The sequence below is a fragment of the Photinus pyralis genome, unplaced genomic scaffold (genome assembly GCF_008802855.1).
Source record: "Photinus pyralis isolate 1611_PpyrPB1 unplaced genomic scaffold, Ppyr1.3 Ppyr1.4_LG5, whole genome shotgun sequence".
NCBI lineage: Eukaryota > Metazoa > Arthropoda > Insecta > Coleoptera > Lampyridae > Photinus > Photinus pyralis.
In genome coordinates, this window is record NW_022170596.1 from 42,363,667 (window position 1) to 42,383,847 (window position 20,181).

Sequence of the window (20,181 nt, forward strand, 5' to 3'; positions counted from 1 at the left end):
CTGAAGTTGGGTAAAATCTCTACACTGTGAAAAAATTCACATTACGACTAGAGTTTGTCGCCATTAAAACATATATATATTTTACATGTCATTTGCTGTTAACAAATTCTTCCATGAATACAAGGCACTAGAGTACATACAATCCTTGGTACGTACCTAGACCTATGAATATGATTTTGACTCCTTTAATGCATCTCATAAAAGTTGCGATTTTTGACCATTTCTAGAATCTTTCAAAAGAATAAAAGCAACCCCGATCAAACACAGTGGTACTCTTCATTATGAGTGGTATTAATATTACCCTGTAACAAAAATAAATCTAAACATGCTGTTTTGATTTTCATAAAGTAGATAGATGTTAAACCCTTATTGTTAATTATTGCCATCCTTTTTTTATATAAAAATAAATTGCAGTAGTCTTAAATTATTTTAACACAGGGGATTACAAAATTATGTTAACAATTCTGATGGTGTCTAAGACCCTGTAAAGGTTTGTGTAAGAAGAAAAAACAAAAACATGGTGTAACGTAGAAAGGTTAAAAAATATAAGATTTATATTTGAAATTTATATAATAGCATCATATATAACCCTTACGTATGTACAAAATGTCTTTGTGAATAATAAAATGAATGATAATTTGTGATAACTTCGCAACCTAAAATTCAAAGTATAAATTAAATTTGGCGATAATTTTGATTATATGTTTATGAAAGCGAATATTTTCTTTCTGATAAATAAATTATGCCTCTGCCGCGGTTTCTGAAAGTTCATTGCCATCCTCCGATTTCTCCTTCGACTCCGATTCGACTTTGGCATTGTCCACTTCGTGTTTTTCAGGTTCTTCTTTGATTTTCTCCACTTCTTCGTTTTCCTCAGGTTCTTCTTTGTTTTTCTCAGTTTCTTCTTTGTTTACCTCGGGTTCTTCTTTGTTTTTCTCAGGTTCTTCGTTTTTCTCAACTTCTTTTTTGTTTTCCTCTGATTCTTTTTCATTTTTCTCATTGACCTCACCTTGTGCCGCTTCACTTGAATTGTGTTCGTCAACGTTATCCTCTACTGGAACATCTTCAGTCTTCACTTCTTCAGCTTTTGGTTCTTCAGACTTCTGCTCTTCCGTAGCTTCTTTTGGAGTATCCTTTGGATCGTGTGTGATCTCACCATTACCGAGTTTTATTTCGGCGTGCGACTCGATTGTCTTATCTGTATGAACAGATGGTAATTTCAAAAACTTCTCGATTTCATCAATTTCATTTGACAGATCAAATTGATCGTAGTCCTGAAACGTAAACGGTCATGCCAATTAAGGGTTTGCAAATGCAGCTTACCCCGCAATAATCTTCGTCATTGAAGATTTGTGGTGGTAAAGGGTGTCGAGGATTGGCATCTCCGATGGTCGCACCGAAAGACTTTGCGTTATTTTGCATAAACTCTTTGGGGTCCTCATTGCCGGGTTCCGCAATATCGACAACTTCGTATTTAATATTTTTGGAGTCAAGTATCATTAAAACTCGCTGTTGCCTTTTTTTAACCTTCATAACAAACAGGTAGTAAACACCCGAACCTACACATTTTGACCAAATACAGGATATTTGATTTGAAAAAAAATTACCTCTTTGTTCCCAGAGATTCCACTTATATATATTTTTATGCCCATATTTGAATTATTTTTGGGTGATGTTTATTGTCTTTCTTGATAGATCAGTACTTGACAGCTAATTCTAAAAATTTCTATTTAATGCAACAAATGCATCACCATCCATGGCCACGCCTAACTTGGCCACCAATCACGAACTAGACAAATACAGGGTGTTCTTTTAAATGATTGTTAGTTTTGCACTCTGCATCGGTTTTTCGCACGTTTTTGCAATTAAATTTTGATGACCTTAAAGTTAATAGCATATAAACTAATTAAAAATAAATTAGTAATGCAATGAACATGGTTTAATAATTACAACGAAGGGAATTTATAATCTTGTCACGCTCTATTTATTTACAGTTGAATACAGGGTGCGTTCCTTCATTCCTTGAACATCTTTATTGAAACAAAAACCGTTAACTGGAGCAAAAAGTTGCGAAACAATCGACGAACTGTGCCTTATTGCATTTCATTTCATTTCGTATTGAATAAAACATGAATTCCAATTTCAAAGCATTATTAACTACTTTAATTGTCTTCACTTTTTCTATAAATTGCATATTTTATTTCCCGCGCCCATTACAGCTCAGCTTGCAAAATACTTGTAAGACGAATGCTCCGTCGCATAATGTCTGCAAACGTACTCAAAATATCAAAAAAACTGATTTTATCGTTTTTCAAAATATTCTCCTTTGAGTACATTCGATAACATTCGTGTCATTGCTATTGAACCATCGCCGGTTTTGAAACGCGAGGACGGTATCATTTGGGATTAAAAAACGATTACGCGTAATTTTTGGAGTTTAATAATTTTAAATAAGTCACACGGGGACGAGTCGAAACTAATAAGGTAGATGGTTCAGCAATTTCACCTGTAAATGCTCCAAAAATCGCATTGTTTGCACACTATACCAATACAGATTAACTGATTTTTGGTACTCTAAAAGAGTAACTGGTCATTAGCATTTAACAGAAAGACAAGAACAAAGTCGCACCTTCATTTCTCATCCAGTCATCAGTTTTGACTGTGTTCCACAAAACAAATTTTCAGCATTTTTTGTTTATTAAGCGGCAGAGCAAAGCGATGCAAGCTTTATAGGTGAGTTGATTATGTGTCCGTCTGTTCGTGAACACGATGATTGCCAAAATGCCAAATGCTTGTGCCGATTCGGTTCAAACATTACACAGTTGACCTGTAACAAGCCTATTGAAAATGGTACACTTTCCAACAATGTTGGGTACGCTATTGCAACCACATTCTCTGTCTGTCCATCTGTGCTATAACTACTCCTATGTTGTCAAAGATATTGTCAGTACTGAAGAGGTATAAATAATTACCATAAATGTCAAAAATTGTATGGCATAGCACGACATGATGTAAACGTTGAACCACTACTTCCTCAAATAGAACTCTACACTCCGTAGCAGCTGCAGTAAAAAATTTACCCTTGGCTTATAATAAATATTTAACCTACTACTCGTATATTATTACATATAGGAATTGTATTTCGTCTGTGATTATTATTACCTACCAATCTCTTATGTTACTTACCACAATCTATTAAATGACTCCTACATATTCAATAAGACACAATAAAAAATTACCTGCTGCTTGCATTATATATTGTCAGTCCAGGGGCGGACTGGCACGGGGGGGGGGGCGGGTGGCGATTGCCACCTATTGGAAATTTATAAGTATGTGCTGTATTTAGTTTCTTGCACTATTAATAAATTATTAACACGTTTCTCTAATTGGGGTTGATGTTAGGTTGTTAAAAAATTCTGTTTTAATTGAAGTGTTTTATAATGAATTTATCATTTTTTGTCGTAGTATTTTGAAAGTGCTGAAATACAATGATAGGCGACGCACCTCGTGTGGATTGTATATTTTGTTACTTTTAATTATCAGCTGCAATTTAAAAAAAAACTGTATGGTAATTGATTTTCGAGAAAGGAGTACTTTAAAATGTTTTTGTGGTGCACCTCAGAGCTACCCCCCCGGCACCTTCATTACTACACTAATACTTTAATGGCTTAATGGCCCTTAAGTACCCAGTCCGCCCCTGTGTATAACCTTCCTTTTTTACCAAAATTCGACTACACCAAAATTTCTCGGGAAAACACTTTTTCTTATTAATTTGGGTGCGTAGAATCCAAATCAATTCGTTCTTTTTCGATCAGACTTCTCAATCAAAAGTTATAGACTAGAAACCAATTTCGAAAGAAAATTCAAAGGGCTATAACTTTTGAACTAGTAGCCCAATCTTGGAACTGTCGATCTGAGACAATGTTTTTTTTCGGGGCTCAAAAAAAAGGCAGTGTATAACCAGGGGCACACTGGCCCGGGGGGGCGGGTGGCGATTCCCACCTGGCCTGTAGATCATAATGGCCCGTTGGAAATGTATAAGTATGTGCTGTATTTAGTTTCTTGCACTATTAATAAATTATTAACACGTTTCTCTAATTGGGGTTGATGTTAGGATGTTAAAAAATTCTGTTTTAATTGAAGTGTTTTACAATGAATTTATCATTTTTTGTCGTAGCATGAAAGTGCTGAAATACAATGATAGGCGGCGCACCTCGTGTAGATTGTATATTTTGTTAAATGTTTTTGTGGTGCACCTCAGAGCTAACCCCCCCCCCCCCACGCCACCTTCATTACTACACTAATACTTTAATGGCCCGTAACCTATGCAATTCCACCTGGCCCGCAGTTACCCAGTCCGCCCCTGTGTCAGTCTGACCATCTGATCCAAAGATATGGACGGCTAATAAGTTACATTCAATACATTTCAGTTTTCTGTCCATTTTGTATTTTTCACGCTAAATTTCATATGAAGTGATGGGATTTTGGCCCCAAAACAAAAATGCTCACATAAAAGTTTAAAGTAAGACTGTCAACCGAACTTATAACTGAAAATTTTAGCCCCGAAAACTGAGTCATACGTAAAAATGCTAAAATTACAATTTCCAAAAATTACGAACGCTATATTAACCACTAAAATTGATTTCATGACCTACTGCATTGTTTGCGACACTATTTCCCATTGTTTTTAAGAAACATTTGTCTAACAAGTGAACCGTTATGACAGATAAAAATTGGTATGTGTATGCGACTTTAAATTAATTTTTGTAATTCTTGTTGTTGTTATCTTGTCTGCTTTTGCTTCGGATGCAGCTGTCATTGAACACGGTCGAGGTTTACGATACGTTGCAAGAGTCTGTCCTTCGTGCTGTTTTCTGGGAATAAATATACCCAGATACTCCATTTGCATAGTTTTTCTTGATATCTTGATGCACATGAAATTATGAAAAGTATACTTAAACAATTAAGAGCACATTTTTTGTTTCTGTCCTCTTAAAATTTCCAAGGATTAGTTGGAGACTTTTTATTGCACCCGAGTGTGGAATAAATAAGTTCCAATTTTATAGGACAAACAAAATTCACAGGCACCGAGAACATATTGCTGGGTAAACAATGTCGATGGGGACGTGTTGTTTTCGGTCCAGTCGCCTGAGGTAATGACATGTCGTTAATTACTATTCAAATGTTTGTTTAAAATTCATTTAATTATTCTGGTTGAGTTTTTTACGGATAAACGCCAACCAAACCAAATGGAACAAATTACACCCTACCAAATTTCTGGTTGGAAGTATTGATGAAAACCACTGTAACAGACAGGGGGAGGGAGCTCGCACATGATAAGATCCTTACTCAAGTACATGTGAACTTGCATGCCAACAGTCTTCTTTTACTACAACTTGCACTGATTAGCATTTACCAAGAGGGGATCAGATCAACCAACTTTGGGGAGATGATTAACTGGACATAATTTTCATTAACGCCTAATGATTTCATGGATTAACATCCATTCTCCCAGCCTACTTTAAAATAAGTAATCACATATTATTCAATATTTATTCGACGGTTTATTACACACATATATGTTAAACAAAGTACTGTCATTAAGTGGAAATTAAGGAATTGAAATTTTGATAGGTATTGTACCAGTAGATCATCGGTTGCTATGTTAATCTTGTACGTGTTCATTTTTAAAAGAGTAGTACTGTCCTTGTCATGTGTAAAGTCCAAACTACGAGAAAAATCAAATAGATAAAAACAAAAAAGTTAAGTTTCTTGTAGTTTAAATATCAGGTAACCAAATAAGTTCGTGTGATTTCTTAAATTAAACATTACTTTTTAAAGCAATCACACCCAATGACCTTTTGCCGCCATTAACTTAAGTTTTGAATTGTTATTCTCTTGCATCTTGCAGTATAGGTCAGGATTATTGCTGACCTGTATTTTATGAAACGGTCAGTGATGGTTTGACACCTTTCCATAAACCACTCCTGTTGTCCACCAACCACCTAATACTCAATAAATCCTAATCAGTAAGAACCAATAATACAAATGTTTAGAATTTTAGTACAATATAACAACCAATAAAGATGTTCTCATTATTGTTGCATGCCAACAAATGGTAAGACAAGCTGGGTGTAACTTTCCTAAGCAGTAAAGGTGCAAACTCCAAAATCTGTTACAGATCCCCCTTGTTAATTGTCATCAGCCTCGTCCTTAATTTATTCACATTAGAAATTAAACAACTGTATAATGCTCCTGATTTATAACTTAAAAATATTCAAGGCATTCTGCTGTATACAAAAAATGTACAAACTTATTTGGTTACCTGGTATAAATCACACTAGAGAACATAGTCATCACGGGAACATTGTTCATGGTCTGTGGCTGAAGTCAGTCACCTACATCGCTGAAAAATTATAATCTGCAGTTGCCTACTCCTAAAGTGGACAACCTGCGTGAAAATAATAATTAGTTACTTACTTCAGTTGGACTCATCGTCCAAACGTAAACGTTTGCGCTTGCTGTTGTCACGCTCCTCCGCTTCCATCACCTTAAACCTTGTACCGCATATTTCTGCGCCATGCAACGTCTGAAAAAGTGTGCTGTGAGTATGATCCACACAACCTCCTGCGCAATTACCGTAATGGCAGTTTCGGCAGACTCCTTGGATGCGTAGTTTGCATACCCACAATTCCGATTGTATAGGAGATACACTTCAATAAGATTTCCGAAACGGCAAAATATATCTTTCAATAGAGTTGGCGAAGGCGGCGGCTGAGAACACACGATGAAACATCTACAAAGTAAACATTTAGGTTAAGATCACACAAACTCTAATGCCACCTTGCAACAGTTTTGGTATCAGCAGTGGACAAGGGTTTTTTATCCGGTAATTTTACACTAGAAGAAAACAAGTCATCATCGCCAATACATGAACTCAACGTATCTAAAAAACTCAAAATAATTCCTCTAGTAAACGACAAAATAGTCACCCTTGGAAAATCCGGCTGCTTGAATTAGACTAGTGGCCCTCGCGATTGTTTCGGCAAGCTGACGCAAATCAGACTTCGTGCTCTCCGAAGGTGTTGGGTTACGCGGTATGGGCGAACGCGAATTGTCATTATTAAACACTTTAGAGCTGTCATAGTCGGGCTTGACGATTAATCGACTTCCTGGCGGGTACTCGAATCCGTGTAATTTATCGCACGCGTAGGCGGCTGCTTGAGGACTTCCATATACAACTGTGGTTATTGAACGTACAGGCCTCGGTTGTCCATCCAGTCTTAGTTGGCAATAATCCATACCTATGAAAATGGAATTGAAATGAAAATAGAGAACAGATCTTTAACTAACGTGTACATATTTGGGCCCCAGTTTGGACCCAACCAGAGTTATGTTGATGTTACGCGTAAAGTAGGATTTTTCTTGGTTTGCGCGCACGTCATCAATTCTGTTTTTGGGGACTTAATACCAACAAATTAACAAAATAAAAAAATCACTTTAAACCACCATAAACGTTGGAATTACGTGTATATATGTTAGGCTGATCGATGTATTTCACAAAATAGAGGTTCTTCAAAAATTGTGCGAAGCCAGGATGTGCAGCTGACAAAAAAGCACTTATGTGCCTCCGTGACGGAACACTCGGCCGAGGTGGGGCAGCTACAGCTGTAGAATCCGCCGGAATTTGAAGTTTTAGTGATATAAGTAGTGATAAAGAAAGTAAAGATTATGGTGAATCATTGGATATTGAGTAAGTCGAGCCGCACTGACTATACAGGATGATTCAAATTCAAGGGCCACCATGAAGACCTCGGGAAGTGTAAGATAGGCAGGTAGTGTGGAAACGTTGTATTTTGATACTTAACAAAATGCTCTATCAAATGACATAAAAAGTAAAAATGGCAACCGGAGAAAAACGTGACCATAATAATGGTTGAAAGGATTAAAAAAATGGCATTTTCTTGAGCATCAAAATACGCAACTTTACCACACTACCTGCCTATCTCTTACAGTTCCCGAGGTCCTGTGTAGATATAACAAAACATTTTTTTGCCTTTTTAATATTAGGTATATTAACATGGTATTTCATTTTTAGAAAAGAAAGCCCCACTACGACTTTCATTTTAACAGGAAAATTTTTCGGAATTTTTATCCACCATATTGGATCCGTCATTTTGTTTCTTAAAACTGTAACATCAGATTTTTAATTGGCGCTTCCAAAAACCTTACTATACCAACTTTTATTTGAAAACAACAATTTTTCTTAATTTTATCCGCCATGAAAACATGTGAGAACATCAGATTCTTAATCATCGCACCTAAAAACCTCGATATGTACAGTTTTAGAAAAATCGCTCAATACATTCATATTTTGGTCAGCTTTTCAGGATTTGAAACCGCTGTGCGGGGTAGCGATTGAAAATGATTTAGAATCTTGTTTCAACTCTTTTTTTGTACCGTTCTCCAAGATGGCCTATTACTTGGAACAGTTGAGAGAAATTATTCTGAATGGTTATCGAGCTTGCCCATGATGACATCCCCAATCCTTCTATGCATCGCAACTTAACAAGTTAGTAAGCAGATTCTCAACTACATAAACCTCAGTGCTGTGGATTCTATGTGTATAATTCATATCTACTTCCAATGTAGGTACCTTCGACATTAATTTTGTCTGTTTAAATTTCGGTCATAACTCTTCCTTTAATACTGTTATTACTCTCGCCAGGAAAGATTGCCGATCACAGTACACCTTATGTGGATCTACAATCTATGTTTTTCTTAAGATGCGAACGACTTCCGGAATGGGATCATGCCACTGTTGAACGGGAGAAGAGGTAGCCCCACTAATAATTCATTTGGAAGATGATTCAGATGAAGTCAACACATGGCTGATGAACGGCACCTGCGGTGTTTTAAAATTCATGGCGAGATCCGAAAGGAACACATCTTTGGCAAAAAGGCTGTGGTGCAATTGTTACCAGGACGAAAACAGGAAGATCAGCAAACAAGTTAGGTGAAAGTTTATCGCCCGAGCTGGAACGATGCACGTTGATGTTTTTGGAAAAAATATGATGTTCCTAGAATCTACAAATTCCTGACCTGATTTTTATGGTTACACAATTTGAAATTGGATCTTCTTTTGCTTTTGTTGTCTTTGTTAATTTAGATCGTGTATTTGGGTGGGCTATGCCAGGGTTTTTGTCCTAAAGAAGGTTTCCCTGACATCACCTGGTTGTGTGTGTAATATATTTTATCTGTTCTTGTTTTTTCTTGCGCACAAAATTATGAGTTTTATTCAAATTCCTTTCCCATTTGTGTATAAAACAATAGCCAGTTTTAACACTCACTGCTACCCAGATTCGAAAGTGCTGCGAAACGTCCGTCGTTTTGACTTGAAAGTAATGGTTGCTCTGCTCGTGAGTATGGCGTAAGTCAAGATTACAGTCGCTTCTCGACTTCTGCTACTAAGTACTGTGGGGGTTGTTAGCAAAACAATTAAAATGATTTTTTAAATTTTCCTTTACGTCCAAATAATAATGCCCACCTTGTTAGTAAAAGATCGTGACATAGACAACCTGTTACAAATACCTACCGAAACATTTTTTTTAGTAATTGGTCAATAGAAGTCGTTGATGTAATGGGTATCCTACCCACAATGCAGCACTGTCTGTATGGTTGCTTACATACCTATTCAATTCCATTGATTGCACGATGCTATGTAAACATACTAGTGATGACGTCATAATACACCGATGACGTGTGCGCAAACTAAAGAAAATCCTATCATACCTATAGTAAAAATAATTTCTTTTTTGTTTTCCATTAGAAGTAATGCGCAACAGTTCCTTGTAATAACCCTCAATAACCTTTGATTCCTAGTAATGCCCTTGTACTGGAGAATAGTCCCCAAAACCCAATGCCCTACTGGCTTACCCTTGATTTTGCCGTGATTGAACTGCCATAGAATTGTTGCTTTGATTTTTGGATGTCTACCCAAAAATAGCCGGTATTACAAAACCATACTTAAGTATGTTGTCAGCTAACGGTGTTGTTAAAGCATGTGATTGGATGTTTTTGCATAGAATGATGTTATTCTTTGGAAAAACATCCAATCGGATGCCTTAACAACACTGTTTTAGCTGACAACAGTTAAGTATGGCTTTATATTATCGGCTAAAACTGTAACAGAAAGAAGTCCCAAAAGTACCTGGTATAATATCAAACAATTTCCACATTTGATCTTGATTCAACGAAGGACAACCAATCACTTGCAGTCTTGTAATTCCGTCATGACCGAGATCAGGAACATTAAATGAATTATTACTTTTAGAAGGAGATTCAAAGGAACTAGGCAGACGGTCGTTAACGTCTGGCTTTGACTTCCTTGGTTCGGCAAAAACAGCTTTAAATTTGCGATCGCATTGCTCGAATGCATTGGCCGCATGCGAAAATCTAAATTGAAGCAAAAATAAGGAAAATAACGTTTAGGTTTCTCTACTTACTTAAAGTACTTAATGTAAGCGAATCCCTTACTTTCACGGGTCTCTTTGTCTTTAATAATCATGGCGTAATCGATATCACCATAAATTTTAAATGTATTATAGAGATCATCGTCCGTCATCGACTTGGGAACGATCACAAATAATCGTTGAATTTTCTCTTCTTCATTTCCATCACGTTTGGCACCTTGCTCACGACTACAATCACGATATCACCCCCAAAATGTAGAAAACCGTACATACCTGGCAGCAATCATAACTTTTATCGGACGCGATGTATCACCAATAATCTTGCCGTTCATAGCTTCAAGTGCCTGTGCCGCTGCCGAGGTTTTCACAAATTTGATGTACGTCACACCTAGGCATTAGAAAATTTGGAAATCTGTACCAGAGAGAAGGGCAAACACATACCTTTGCGTTCGCCAGTTTGGCGGTCTTTGACGACCCATATCTCCTCAATTTCGCCATATTTTGAAAATGCATTTCGAAAGTCTTCCTCACCCAACTGTTTGCTGCATATTATGAATAATCTCGAATTCGGTGGATCCTCCAAATTTGAAACTTTCGTTTCTCCGTACGAATGGCGTCTGTCGCCCCTATCCGCCATTGCGATAATCGATAAAAGGGTGGGAAAACAAACAAGAAACAAATTCGGCTACCTACTATTGTTTTGTTGTTGTGTACTGTTAAAAAGAGAACGAAATATATCCGGGGTTTAGAGTTAAACAAAGAAGAAAGATCTTATACGAGGTAAGTCCAAAAATTATAATGCGATGAGGAAGAAAGCAGGACTCCTAAAATTCCTTAAAGCTCAAAAGTAAAACGTGAAGTGAAAGTAAGTCTGGAAGGCAATGAAATGATCGTTAGTTAGATTGTATGTATTATATAACATATACAATATAGTACATGTTATAACAAGATTAGGCAACCCATCAAACACTCAAACTAGCATGTCACAATTACCTATTAATCCTGGAAGCTTTGATTATAAAATACTAAATATCCATAGCCTATATTCAAAGCCTGGAAGTAAGCAACAAACTCAAATCTCAATTTTTTTGCTCTTGGAAAAATAGCTGTAAGACCATAACCTGTAGCATTGACCGTATAGCTTTAAATTAGGCCCCAAAAAAATACCAAAATAATTAATTTTCTTGATAAATCTGGTAGGTATATAATTCCTGTTCTTTTTTCGTTCCTCGATATACTTAAGCGCTAGGACTTTGTCACCATATGCTACTAATTGGTGACTTTTGTAATTGTCATTGCGTTTTGATCAGTTAATAATTTTAATAGCCAATAATCTCCAATGAGCAATATAGTGATTAGTGATAGGTACTGTTGTCAACGTGTAAGATAATTTGTTGCAATTGATTGATAATAAAGCATAATAAACATAAATCACTTACAAGATATAAAAACACAAGTTAACAGCATGTTGCAAACCAAAGAACTATAGATTGGTTAGGATACAAGCAGATAACAAAACAAGGTAGCTGTACAATAAAATCACACCCCAAGGTATGGGCTCTAGTTGCGAGAGTTTCCAACCTATAGTCAAAAGTCGAGAACAGTCCCGGCATTAGGTGTCGGAACTCATGTAGTAGTCACAGTTATTTACCACCCCAATGAGCACCGCTGTTTAAAGCAAAAAGTGTTAGCTAGTTACATACATCAAACTTCAAATAATTCGATAATTTCCACAGCCCCTTCCCAGAGACAGCTGCTGGAAACATGGAAACAAATAGTACATCTGGGTGGCCATGGACTATTTCAGTAAATGGACAGAATCATATGCTCCTTACCAACTCAAGCGACCACCTTGGCAGACATTCTCGTGAAAGCACTTTTTAGCGGATTTGGAGTACCTAATACCCCTGGAACCATACACTCTGACCAGAGACTATTGGGCATTCGCAAGACCAGAACCTCCTGATTTACAGCCACAGTCAGATGGAATATCTGCACTTGTTCCTGATAGCGAACCGTTCTGCGGTTCAGGAAACTATACGAGAGTCTAGCTTCCGCATAATTGTTTGGCCAAGAACTCTGGTTGCCGTGTGATTTGAAGTTGGGGCAAGACCCAGCCAGAATGGAACTGTGGGGAACAAATACGTGAAAAACCTATGACAGAAATTGGACGCCATCCATGACAATATAAAGTCAGTGATAATATCCAGTTAGCTAGCGACAGAATGAAAGTGCAGTATGACGTGAAGGCCTAAGCTGGTGGTTATCAACCTAGAGATCTGGTTTGGTTGTCCCCAGAGGAGGCGCTGGCTATCTCCAAAATTACAAAGAGCTTGGGAAGGACTGTATACAGTAGTGAAGAGAATAAACGACTTAATATATCGGATACTGAAACAACCACAAGGAATACCAGTGGTAGTGCACCTAAATCGGTTGGCTCCATACTCGGGACAGAACGAGCTCGAGGAACAGGAAGCAAGGAATGTGATTTTGCAAATTGGATTTATTGACGAATTTTTGAAAAAATACTGAGAAATACAACTGAAAATGATCTAGGTAATTGGCATATCATTAGATGAGAGAAAAAATCTTCTTTCGATTTGTGTCATTATAACCCTCTAAGGTAACATATGGGAAGCAACAATAATTTGTAAAAAACCTTTTTCCCATGTTAATTCCCTATGTTCGGTTTTAAAATATTCACCCGGTATAATACCTCGCCTCATATACAAAGAATATTCAGAATAAAGTGATATTTTGTCAGTTTATTCTCAGAATATCCCCGAGTGGTATATCATGTTCTAAGAATATTCAGATAAAATGGATATTCTGGGGATAAACTTGAGAATACTTCATGATAGACTGATGAAAGGTCTCGACAAAATGAATATGGTTTTCCATTGGCTCTTCAGAGATCGCCTAGTTCCTTATACGCCATGTCTAAAAGGATGTCTATCATGGGGATCCATAGTGGATGGTTCAAATTAAATAACAATTGCCCCACTAAAGAGTAATTACTTGAACCAGAGCATTCGGATTACTCTGAAGATAGGTATTTCAGAAAAATCGAAATTTGTTGATTTTGTTTTTATTTTTTTCTGTTGTTATTTACACAGATACAAAAAAAACCACTTTATCATTGCCACTTTTTGGCCTCTTCAAGACAGCATTGAGATTTTCAATACATCTCATTTCATAGAGATCATCAACTTAATTTTTTATATGGCCCGTAAAAAAAGTGCACACTGTATTGAGTAGCATTTTGGTTGCAATAGAATAGTACAACCGCGCACAATGCCCTATTCGTCCGAAAATACCCATCAGGCAAATTTCCTGAAAAATGGAAATTTTTTCTGATAGGTATTCTCGCACAATTATGGCGGTGTGTGATGGTGCACCATTCTGTTGAAACCAACAGTTTAATGACGTTTCAAAGAAAAAAAATACATAAAAATCTATACATATATAAATGTTTATTGTTAATATTATTCTTATTAATACAATAAGAGAATAGTTCTTTCGGACTATTCTGTCATTCATCACAACATACTTAAATAATTTCTAATATAAATAATATATGCAGTTTTTTGAAAATATCGTAATCTAACAATGTACTCCACAAGCTATTTAATATTAATTGTACTAAAAATGCTATATGGAAAACTAAAAATAAATATACCACTTTTATTGATTAACTTATAATAATATGCTAACGATCGATCATTCACTCATTCGTACACCCTTATTTACACGTACTATCAAGTCATATAAAAGTTGATTTTCTTTATTAGTTCTAATGTACATTACAAACCGAGGTGAATTTGAAATGATATTGTGACTAATCAAAGTTCGTAAAGCTAGAAAAAATGTTCAAAAAACGGCATTTATAATTAGCACCATTAGTCTAGCTAAAGCAAATGCGGACAAAGTTTAGAATTGAAAACAAATGCATTAAAACACTCGATATTAGTGATCCGAAAAGACATCAAACTTCTACAATTTTTCAACCACAAATGTATGTTCGATAAAAAATTCGACCCTAAAAAAGGTTACCAATTTGTGCCTAATGATATTTTTACAAAAAACGGGAAGATACTGTTGGTGTTTTTTATATAAGTCGATCAAACACCTATACTGGAAACACTACCTTATACAAAATTCTTTCTTTAAATATAAAAAAATGCAGTTCTTTAAACTCAACAGAATTCGATTTTCAAATCTGAAAGTCTACAAAATGACACACTTTCGGCGTTTAACGGGCTCGGGCGGTTCTAACGCGGCCAAAATTGCTTCATCGAATACATTTTTTAAACCTTTTTGCGTTAGGGCCGAACACTCTACGTACTTGACCGCTTTCAGTTCCTTCGCTAACTTTTCACCCTGCTCGACGGAAATTGGTTTCTGTTTATTTTTCGCTAATTTTTCAATGGTCGTTACGTCATCTCTGAGATCTACCTGTGTGCCTACCAGTAGAAACGGAGTTTTCTGACAGTGATGGGTTATTTCGGGTACCCACTGTAAATTCAAACAGATTAGCATTTATTTGGGCATTAGATAAAGTTTTCATTTGTGCAATGTTGCTTTAAATAATTCTAGTTTCTTAAATTGCTTTTTCCCTAGGGCAGCAAATTCCAATTACTATATTACTATACATTATACACAAATGGACACTGCTTATAAATTGGCAACATACAAACAAATGAGTGCGGTTGCAGCACTGCTGTCTCAAAAATATAAGGTTTGTTCGTTTGTCTTGCGCGATTGGTTTGGTGCAACACTGATGTGACGTCACGGTGTAAGCTGGAGTAATCAGTTTTTGATGCACTGGCATCTAACAAACGAACGCTTATTTAGGGTATAGTAAATAAATAACCAGCAAAAAACGTTTGTATTGCATCATGAGTGATAAATTTATTATTTATTATACAGGAAACTATTTTTCATTTACTTGTTGTATGACCTCTGCAATATTATCTTCCTCACTAGTCACTTGACGATCTACTTATAAATTGTTCAATAATATCATGAAATAAAAGTTCCATTTCCAATAATTTCTTCATCGCAGATTCCCCACCTTGTTTTTTCAAAACGTTTATGGTTATGAGAACGGTCGTTTCACGTCTAATTTATGCTGCACTAAGTTGCTCGCACTAAAATGCACGAACAAGTTTGTGCTGTTATGAACTGAAATGGGCAAATTGCACTACACAAACGAACGGAATGCATGCAGTTACAAACAGGCAAACGAACGCATTTGGTACACCAGTGTTGATTAGTGCAGACAAACGAACAAACCTATAGATAAGCACCCAGCCTACTTCAAATGTATTAAAAAAGCCTTCAAAAGTTCATTCAACCGAATACACAACATAACAAAATTAAAGATATTTCCATGTTTGTTGCTATACTGTAAATGTATTGCAGTTACAGTTCGTAATAGTATTTAGTTGCAACAACTTCAAGAAACCATGTATGTATGAAACATGGATAACTTCAAAGAAGTACATTTAATTTACCTTGTGGAATTAGGCTGCAATTGTACAAAAATTAGACTTCCAATACATGAAATGTAGTATTAAAGTAACAACCGAGGTAACAACCAAGAAAGGTTGTGGCAAATTTCATTCAAAATCACAAACTATGTCATCCAGAAGATTAATAAGGAAGTCAAATTTAATAATAGATTGCATGAAATCAACGACTGTAAAGCGCCAATTAAATACCTACATAAGCACTTAAGCTATATAAAATATTACATCATAAGGAATTTGCCGAATAACCCAAAGGCTTTCATTAAGCCACTAATATTAAATTTGTGCGAAAAGATACAAATGTTCCATTACCTTTTCTTTGACATTTTCAAAAGACGAAGGACTAACTACAGAAAAACAGACTAAAAACACATCCGTTTGAGGATAACTTAAGGGACGAAGTCGATCGTAGTCTTCCTGACCTAAAACCATCAAACGTAAAACATGCCAACCGCACGAATAACATAAAAGAACATACCAGCCGTATCGAAAAGGCCCAGGGTGTAAGGTTCCCCTCCAATCATAACCGTCACTGCATAATTATCAAATACGGTCGGTACGTACTCCGAAGGAAATTTATTAGTCGTATAACTGCGAGAAGAATTTTGTAAGTAATTGCTTAGACATAACAAACTCACCTTATCAATAAACAAGTTTTACCCACCGCCCCATCGCCTACCACCACACATTTAATGGTCTGCATTTTTTCGCTGGAAGAAATTAAATCGGTTAAAACAAAGTAGGTTAATTTATTTAAATATCTACAACTGTTAAGTACATGCTTTATGAACTTCAACGAAGATATACAGTTAAATTATTCATAAATTTCTTGTGGTACACTGCCATTTTACACAACCAGCGTCATATTAAATGAATCACCCGGAAATTAAGGGTGGCGTTTATAATAAATTTCCAAATGCAGTAAAATTGTAGAATTCACGGCTTCCCAGTTGATCACTTACTTTTAGAGGCAAAAATATATTAATGAGAAGAATTTCCAAAAATGTACTTAATCTGGGTTGGGTTCCTTAACACTACACTACACGTCAAAACAGTGCTGCCATCGTTGACAAGACAATGCGATCCATCCATATACTGCACAAATATCCTACAATGAAAATAAGATTCCTAATATGGTACTTTATTTATACAGCGCATCGATGGAGATCGCAATAAGATTTTTGAATTCGGTAGCTTATAGCTCTAAGTACCTGAGCCATGGGCTTTATGGGTTTATTTATAATTTTAATGTTTCATAATTTTTTTAACGCTTTAAAACCCAATTTTCCTGTTTGGGGTGAACTAAACATTTAATAGTAATTAGGTAATATTATAGAACTTAGTTACGCAACGTATTTTTTTCCCTTGGAAAAATGCACCAAAATCTATGATCTTCGAGCGTTTCTTTTTTTTTAAGTAACCTCATGATGAACCTTACCTGTATTAGGTAAAAGTGCTATCCCCAACTGAGTAGAATGGGGCGAAGAGAATTTGTAAGTTAGTAGGTATAGGTACCTATAGGTACAGAAGTAAATATAGTTTTTTCCATAATGTACTTCGGTAGTTACACATTAGGCATTTTATACAGGTATAAGTACTTCTGACTGGTAGAGATCTAGTCAGAAGCTAAAAATGATGGGGCGCTCTTGCGCATTTTGTACCCACCTAGTTCTATTTATTGATTACGATTACTCCAAAATACCCGAAAGGTAATCCCAAAAAATGTATAAATACGGACTAGGTCTGCACCCATAATGTTTGATATTGCGAACAGTAATTAGTACCTACATTAAGTATGATATCCCTTCCACAAATAATGATGAGGACTACAACTAGGTAGGTACACAATTCGCTGATAAGGACGCGATAAAGAATAGGGAAAAATTGATTTCGGTAGTTATCCGAACAAATTTCTAGGTTTCAGATGGCTCTTAAAAGTTTAAAGTGCGTTGTACTTGGAGACGGTACGGTTGGTAAAACGTGCTTGCTTATGCGATATACCACGGATGAATTTCTGTCAGATTATGTACCTACAGTTTTTGAAAATTACGCCGCCAGCACTCTGGTAGGAGATGAAGTGTACGACGTCCATTTATTTGATACGGCGGGTAAGCTATGGTGCTTTTGATAGAAAACTTACCGGATTAACACCTTTAGGACAAGAAGCTTACAATCATCTAAGAAAACTTACGTTGGAGCAGGCTGACGTAATTGTCGTGTGTTTTTCGGTAGATCTATGGAACTCTTTTATAAATGTTAAAGAAAAGGTGGTGCGAGATACGGAAATAGCTAGCTTCGTTATTGAGACTATTTTTTAGTGGATTCCAGAGTTGCAAGAGCATTACTCTAAAATACCTTTCATGGTTGTTGGAACCAAAATTGATCTTCGATTTGATACGGACACAATAGAAAAATTGACAGCGCAAGGCCGAAAACCCATTACAAAGGAAGAGGGAGAGGTATTAGCAAAAGAGTTAAGCGCAAACGCCTATTTAGAGTGTTCGGCTCTTACACGGGTAGGAATTTTACATTTTCTTAATTTTAACAAAAATCTAATTTTTTCTAGGAAAATGTAGATTCTGTGTTTAAAGAAGCTCTGCAAATTGCCGTTTCACAAAGAGAGATTGCAACACCAAAGGAGGAAAATGGTAAAAAATGTTCGCCTTGTTGTGGTATTACCAATCGGTTGCATAGTATGTGTACTTTAATGTAAAGGTTATTGAGGCAATACTAATTGTAAAGCGTTGAGAGTTTTGTAATCTACGTTATGATGCAAAATTTCTTGCACTGATACGATAAAACGATAACGGAGCTAGTCACGTTCAGCTAAGAATTAACGAGATTTTGTTTTTTTAATTGTGAAATAAAGTTTACCTATTTGTAACATAAAAACCTATACTTCACCCTTCGTGTACAACATTAACCCTCAACCGAAACCGGGAATTCCACAGCGTTACAAATGTGAATGAATTGCCAGTGACTTTAGTAATCATAGAGATTTTGAAAACTTTAGCCTATTTTCCATGAATTGATCAGTTGTCCCGAAATTTATGTGTGCAAAGGAAAATATATAAGCTATGGCATAAATATTCTTATAAATATCAGAAACTTAACATTTCGTACACCTGATTTTTAAATTAGTGTGATATGTTTGCCTTTGCTAGAAAAATCTTTGATTAAAATTTCAAAAAATATCTCTGTAAATAAAACAAGTTGTAAATCAGCATATGCATGATTAAGGGGGGATTAACACCAAAATGTGAGGTTAATATAAATTCAAATTTCAAATGTACAAATTTCAAAATATTTTAACTTTTTTCGTAAAAGATAATTCGTAACACCTTCATCTGAGACAACTACGTGATGAGATACATATTTCGCATTAATACAAAAGAAAAAAAAATATTACGTAACCTTTAAAGGTACACCACTAAATAAATATCAAATAGTGTAGCAAACTATTAGTGTCTTGTCACAAGTAGTACCCTGAAGAATGATGTAGTATTTTGGTTTCGGATGAAACTTACTTATTTTTCAAGTTTTGTACATTTTAGTGCCTGATCGCTAAAATGTGAGTTGCCGCCATCAAATTCCACATGTTTTTCCTGTAATTTAATTTGTGGATTTCGTGTAAGATGGCGCTGTTAGCGTGTAGCTAAAGTCTGTATACAGTGTGGACGTTTAGGTAACGCAGTGACCTATTAACGAAGAATAGCAACCTGTAATATACTTACATCAATTTATCACATGGATATTATCGCCAAAGACTGACCTTGTTCTTAGAGATAAAGGTGGTGTTTTGTTTGTTATCGTAATTAGATACGTCCTACATTATGCTACAAACAGGATTGTAATTTATTCCACAGACCTATTCTTGCTCTGTCAAATTTTCAGGTATACAATACATCACCTGAACTGGCTTTGTGTTTGAATTATGATCTATTTTGGGATTCTTATCAATACACTTGATTTATAGTGTGTATAATCAATGTCAATACTTATAGTTATCGCGCCAGCATGGCGTGGCTAGGATATTTGTCAGTCCCCTTCTATAGTTCTAAAGGATTACACAGTAAAAAAGCGAATCCAGAAAAACGGATCTCGGGATTTACCAAATGGATCTCACCTATATACTGCAATATAGCTAAAAATGATCTCACCCTTACGCGTTTTAAATG

At 35.9% G+C, this 20,181-nt stretch overlaps 4 protein-coding genes across 7 annotated transcripts; 1 reads left to right on the forward strand and 3 right to left on the reverse strand.

Annotated features, from left to right (window-relative positions):
• Nucleotides 1–528: 528 nt before the first annotated feature.
• LOC116171182 (SH3 domain-binding glutamic acid-rich protein homolog) lies at nt 529–1,780 on the reverse strand. 2 transcript variants are annotated; one of them, XM_031487874.1, is made up of 3 exons: nt 1,608–1,780; nt 1,324–1,527; nt 529–1,274 (listed from the first exon to the last, which is right to left on the reverse strand). In XM_031487874.1, the coding sequence occupies exons 1-3, from the start codon at nt 1,650–1,652 to the stop codon at nt 741–743; spliced, it is 783 nt and encodes a 260-aa protein (XP_031343734.1). In that variant the 5' UTR covers nt 1,653–1,780; the 3' UTR covers nt 529–740. The 2 variants fall into 2 exon arrangements, with proteins under 2 accessions (XP_031343734.1, XP_031343735.1); XM_031487875.1 differs by having other exon boundaries at nt 1,324–1,559; nt 1,608–1,763.
• Nucleotides 1,781–5,534: 3,754 nt separating this feature from the next.
• Nucleotides 5,535–11,181, reverse strand: LOC116171511 (RNA-binding protein 45). 2 transcript variants are annotated; one of them, XM_031488383.1, is made up of 9 exons: nt 10,914–11,181; nt 10,746–10,860; nt 10,506–10,700; nt 10,211–10,455; nt 6,993–7,304; nt 6,844–6,946; nt 6,640–6,796; nt 6,481–6,589; nt 5,535–5,728 (listed from the first exon to the last, which is right to left on the reverse strand). In XM_031488383.1, the coding sequence occupies exons 1-8, from the start codon at nt 11,107–11,109 to the stop codon at nt 6,482–6,484; spliced, it is 1,431 nt and encodes a 476-aa protein (XP_031344243.1). In that variant the 5' UTR covers nt 11,110–11,181; the 3' UTR covers nt 5,535–5,728; nt 6,481. The 2 variants fall into 2 exon arrangements, with proteins under 2 accessions (XP_031344243.1, XP_031344244.1); XM_031488384.1 differs by having other exon boundaries at nt 5,540–6,406.
• A 2,537-nt stretch (nt 11,182–13,718) lies between these two features.
• LOC116171191 (cdc42 homolog) lies at nt 13,719–17,088 on the reverse strand. The gene is made up of 5 exons (XM_031487886.1): nt 16,966–17,088; nt 16,642–16,713; nt 16,482–16,594; nt 16,316–16,425; nt 13,719–14,987 (listed from the first exon to the last, which is right to left on the reverse strand). The coding sequence occupies exons 2-5, from the start codon at nt 16,704–16,706 to the stop codon at nt 14,700–14,702; spliced, it is 576 nt and encodes a 191-aa protein (XP_031343746.1). The 5' UTR covers nt 16,707–16,713; nt 16,966–17,088; the 3' UTR covers nt 13,719–14,699.
• Nucleotides 17,089–17,887: 799 nt separating this feature from the next.
• LOC116171525 (cdc42 homolog) lies at nt 17,888–18,749 on the forward strand. Of its 2 annotated transcripts, none has more exons than XM_031488405.1 (4): nt 17,888–18,111; nt 18,161–18,270; nt 18,322–18,519; nt 18,570–18,749. In XM_031488405.1, the coding sequence occupies exons 1-4, from the start codon at nt 17,928–17,930 to the stop codon at nt 18,714–18,716; spliced, it is 639 nt and encodes a 212-aa protein (XP_031344265.1). In that variant the 5' UTR covers nt 17,888–17,927; the 3' UTR covers nt 18,717–18,749. The 2 variants fall into 2 exon arrangements, with proteins under 2 accessions (XP_031344265.1, XP_031344266.1); XM_031488406.1 differs by having other exon boundaries at nt 18,580–18,749.
• Nucleotides 18,750–20,181: the final 1,432 nt, after the last annotated feature.

Bases quoted from the DNA above. Each gene is read 5' to 3' on its own strand.
- LOC116171182 (XM_031487874.1), bottom strand. From the start codon at position 1,652: ATGGGCATAAAAATATATATAAGTGGAATCTCTGGGAACAAAGAG. The intron at 1,528-1,607 runs GTAATTTTTTTT...TTTGTTATGAAG, and splicing joins GAATCTCTGGGAACAAAGAG to GTTAAAAAAAGGCAACAGCG. The intron at 1,275-1,323 runs GTAAGCTGCATT...TTTACGTTTCAG, and splicing joins ATGACGAAGATTATTGCGGG to GACTACGATCAATTTGATCT.
- LOC116171511 (XM_031488383.1), bottom strand. From the start codon at position 11,109: ATGGCGGATAGGGGCGACAGACGCCATTCGTACGGAGAAACGAAAGTT. The intron at 10,701-10,745 runs GTATGTACGGTT...TCGTGATTGTAG, and splicing joins AAAGTTATGATTGCTGCCAG to TCGTGAGCAAGGTGCCAAAC. The intron at 6,947-6,992 runs GTGACTATTTTG...TGAGTTTTTTAG, and splicing joins AGCAGCCGGATTTTCCAAGG to ATACGTTGAGTTCATGTATT.
- LOC116171191 (XM_031487886.1), bottom strand. From the start codon at position 16,706: ATGCAGACCATTAAATGTGTGGTGGTAGGCGATGGGGCGGTGGGTAAA. The intron at 16,426-16,481 runs GTATGTTCTTTT...TGATGGTTTTAG, and splicing joins GGGCCTTTTCGATACGGCTG to GTCAGGAAGACTACGATCGA. The intron at 14,988-16,315 runs GTAATGGAACAT...TTGAATTTACAG, and splicing joins TTGAAAATGTCAAAGAAAAG to TGGGTACCCGAAATAACCCA.
- LOC116171525 (XM_031488405.1), top strand. From the start codon at position 17,928: ATGGCTCTTAAAAGTTTAAAGTGCGTTGTACTTGGAGACGGTACGGTT. The intron at 18,112-18,160 runs GTAAGCTATGGT...TAACACCTTTAG, and splicing joins CCATTTATTTGATACGGCGG to GACAAGAAGCTTACAATCAT. The intron at 18,520-18,569 runs GTAGGAATTTTA...AATTTTTTCTAG, and splicing joins AGTGTTCGGCTCTTACACGG to GAAAATGTAGATTCTGTGTT.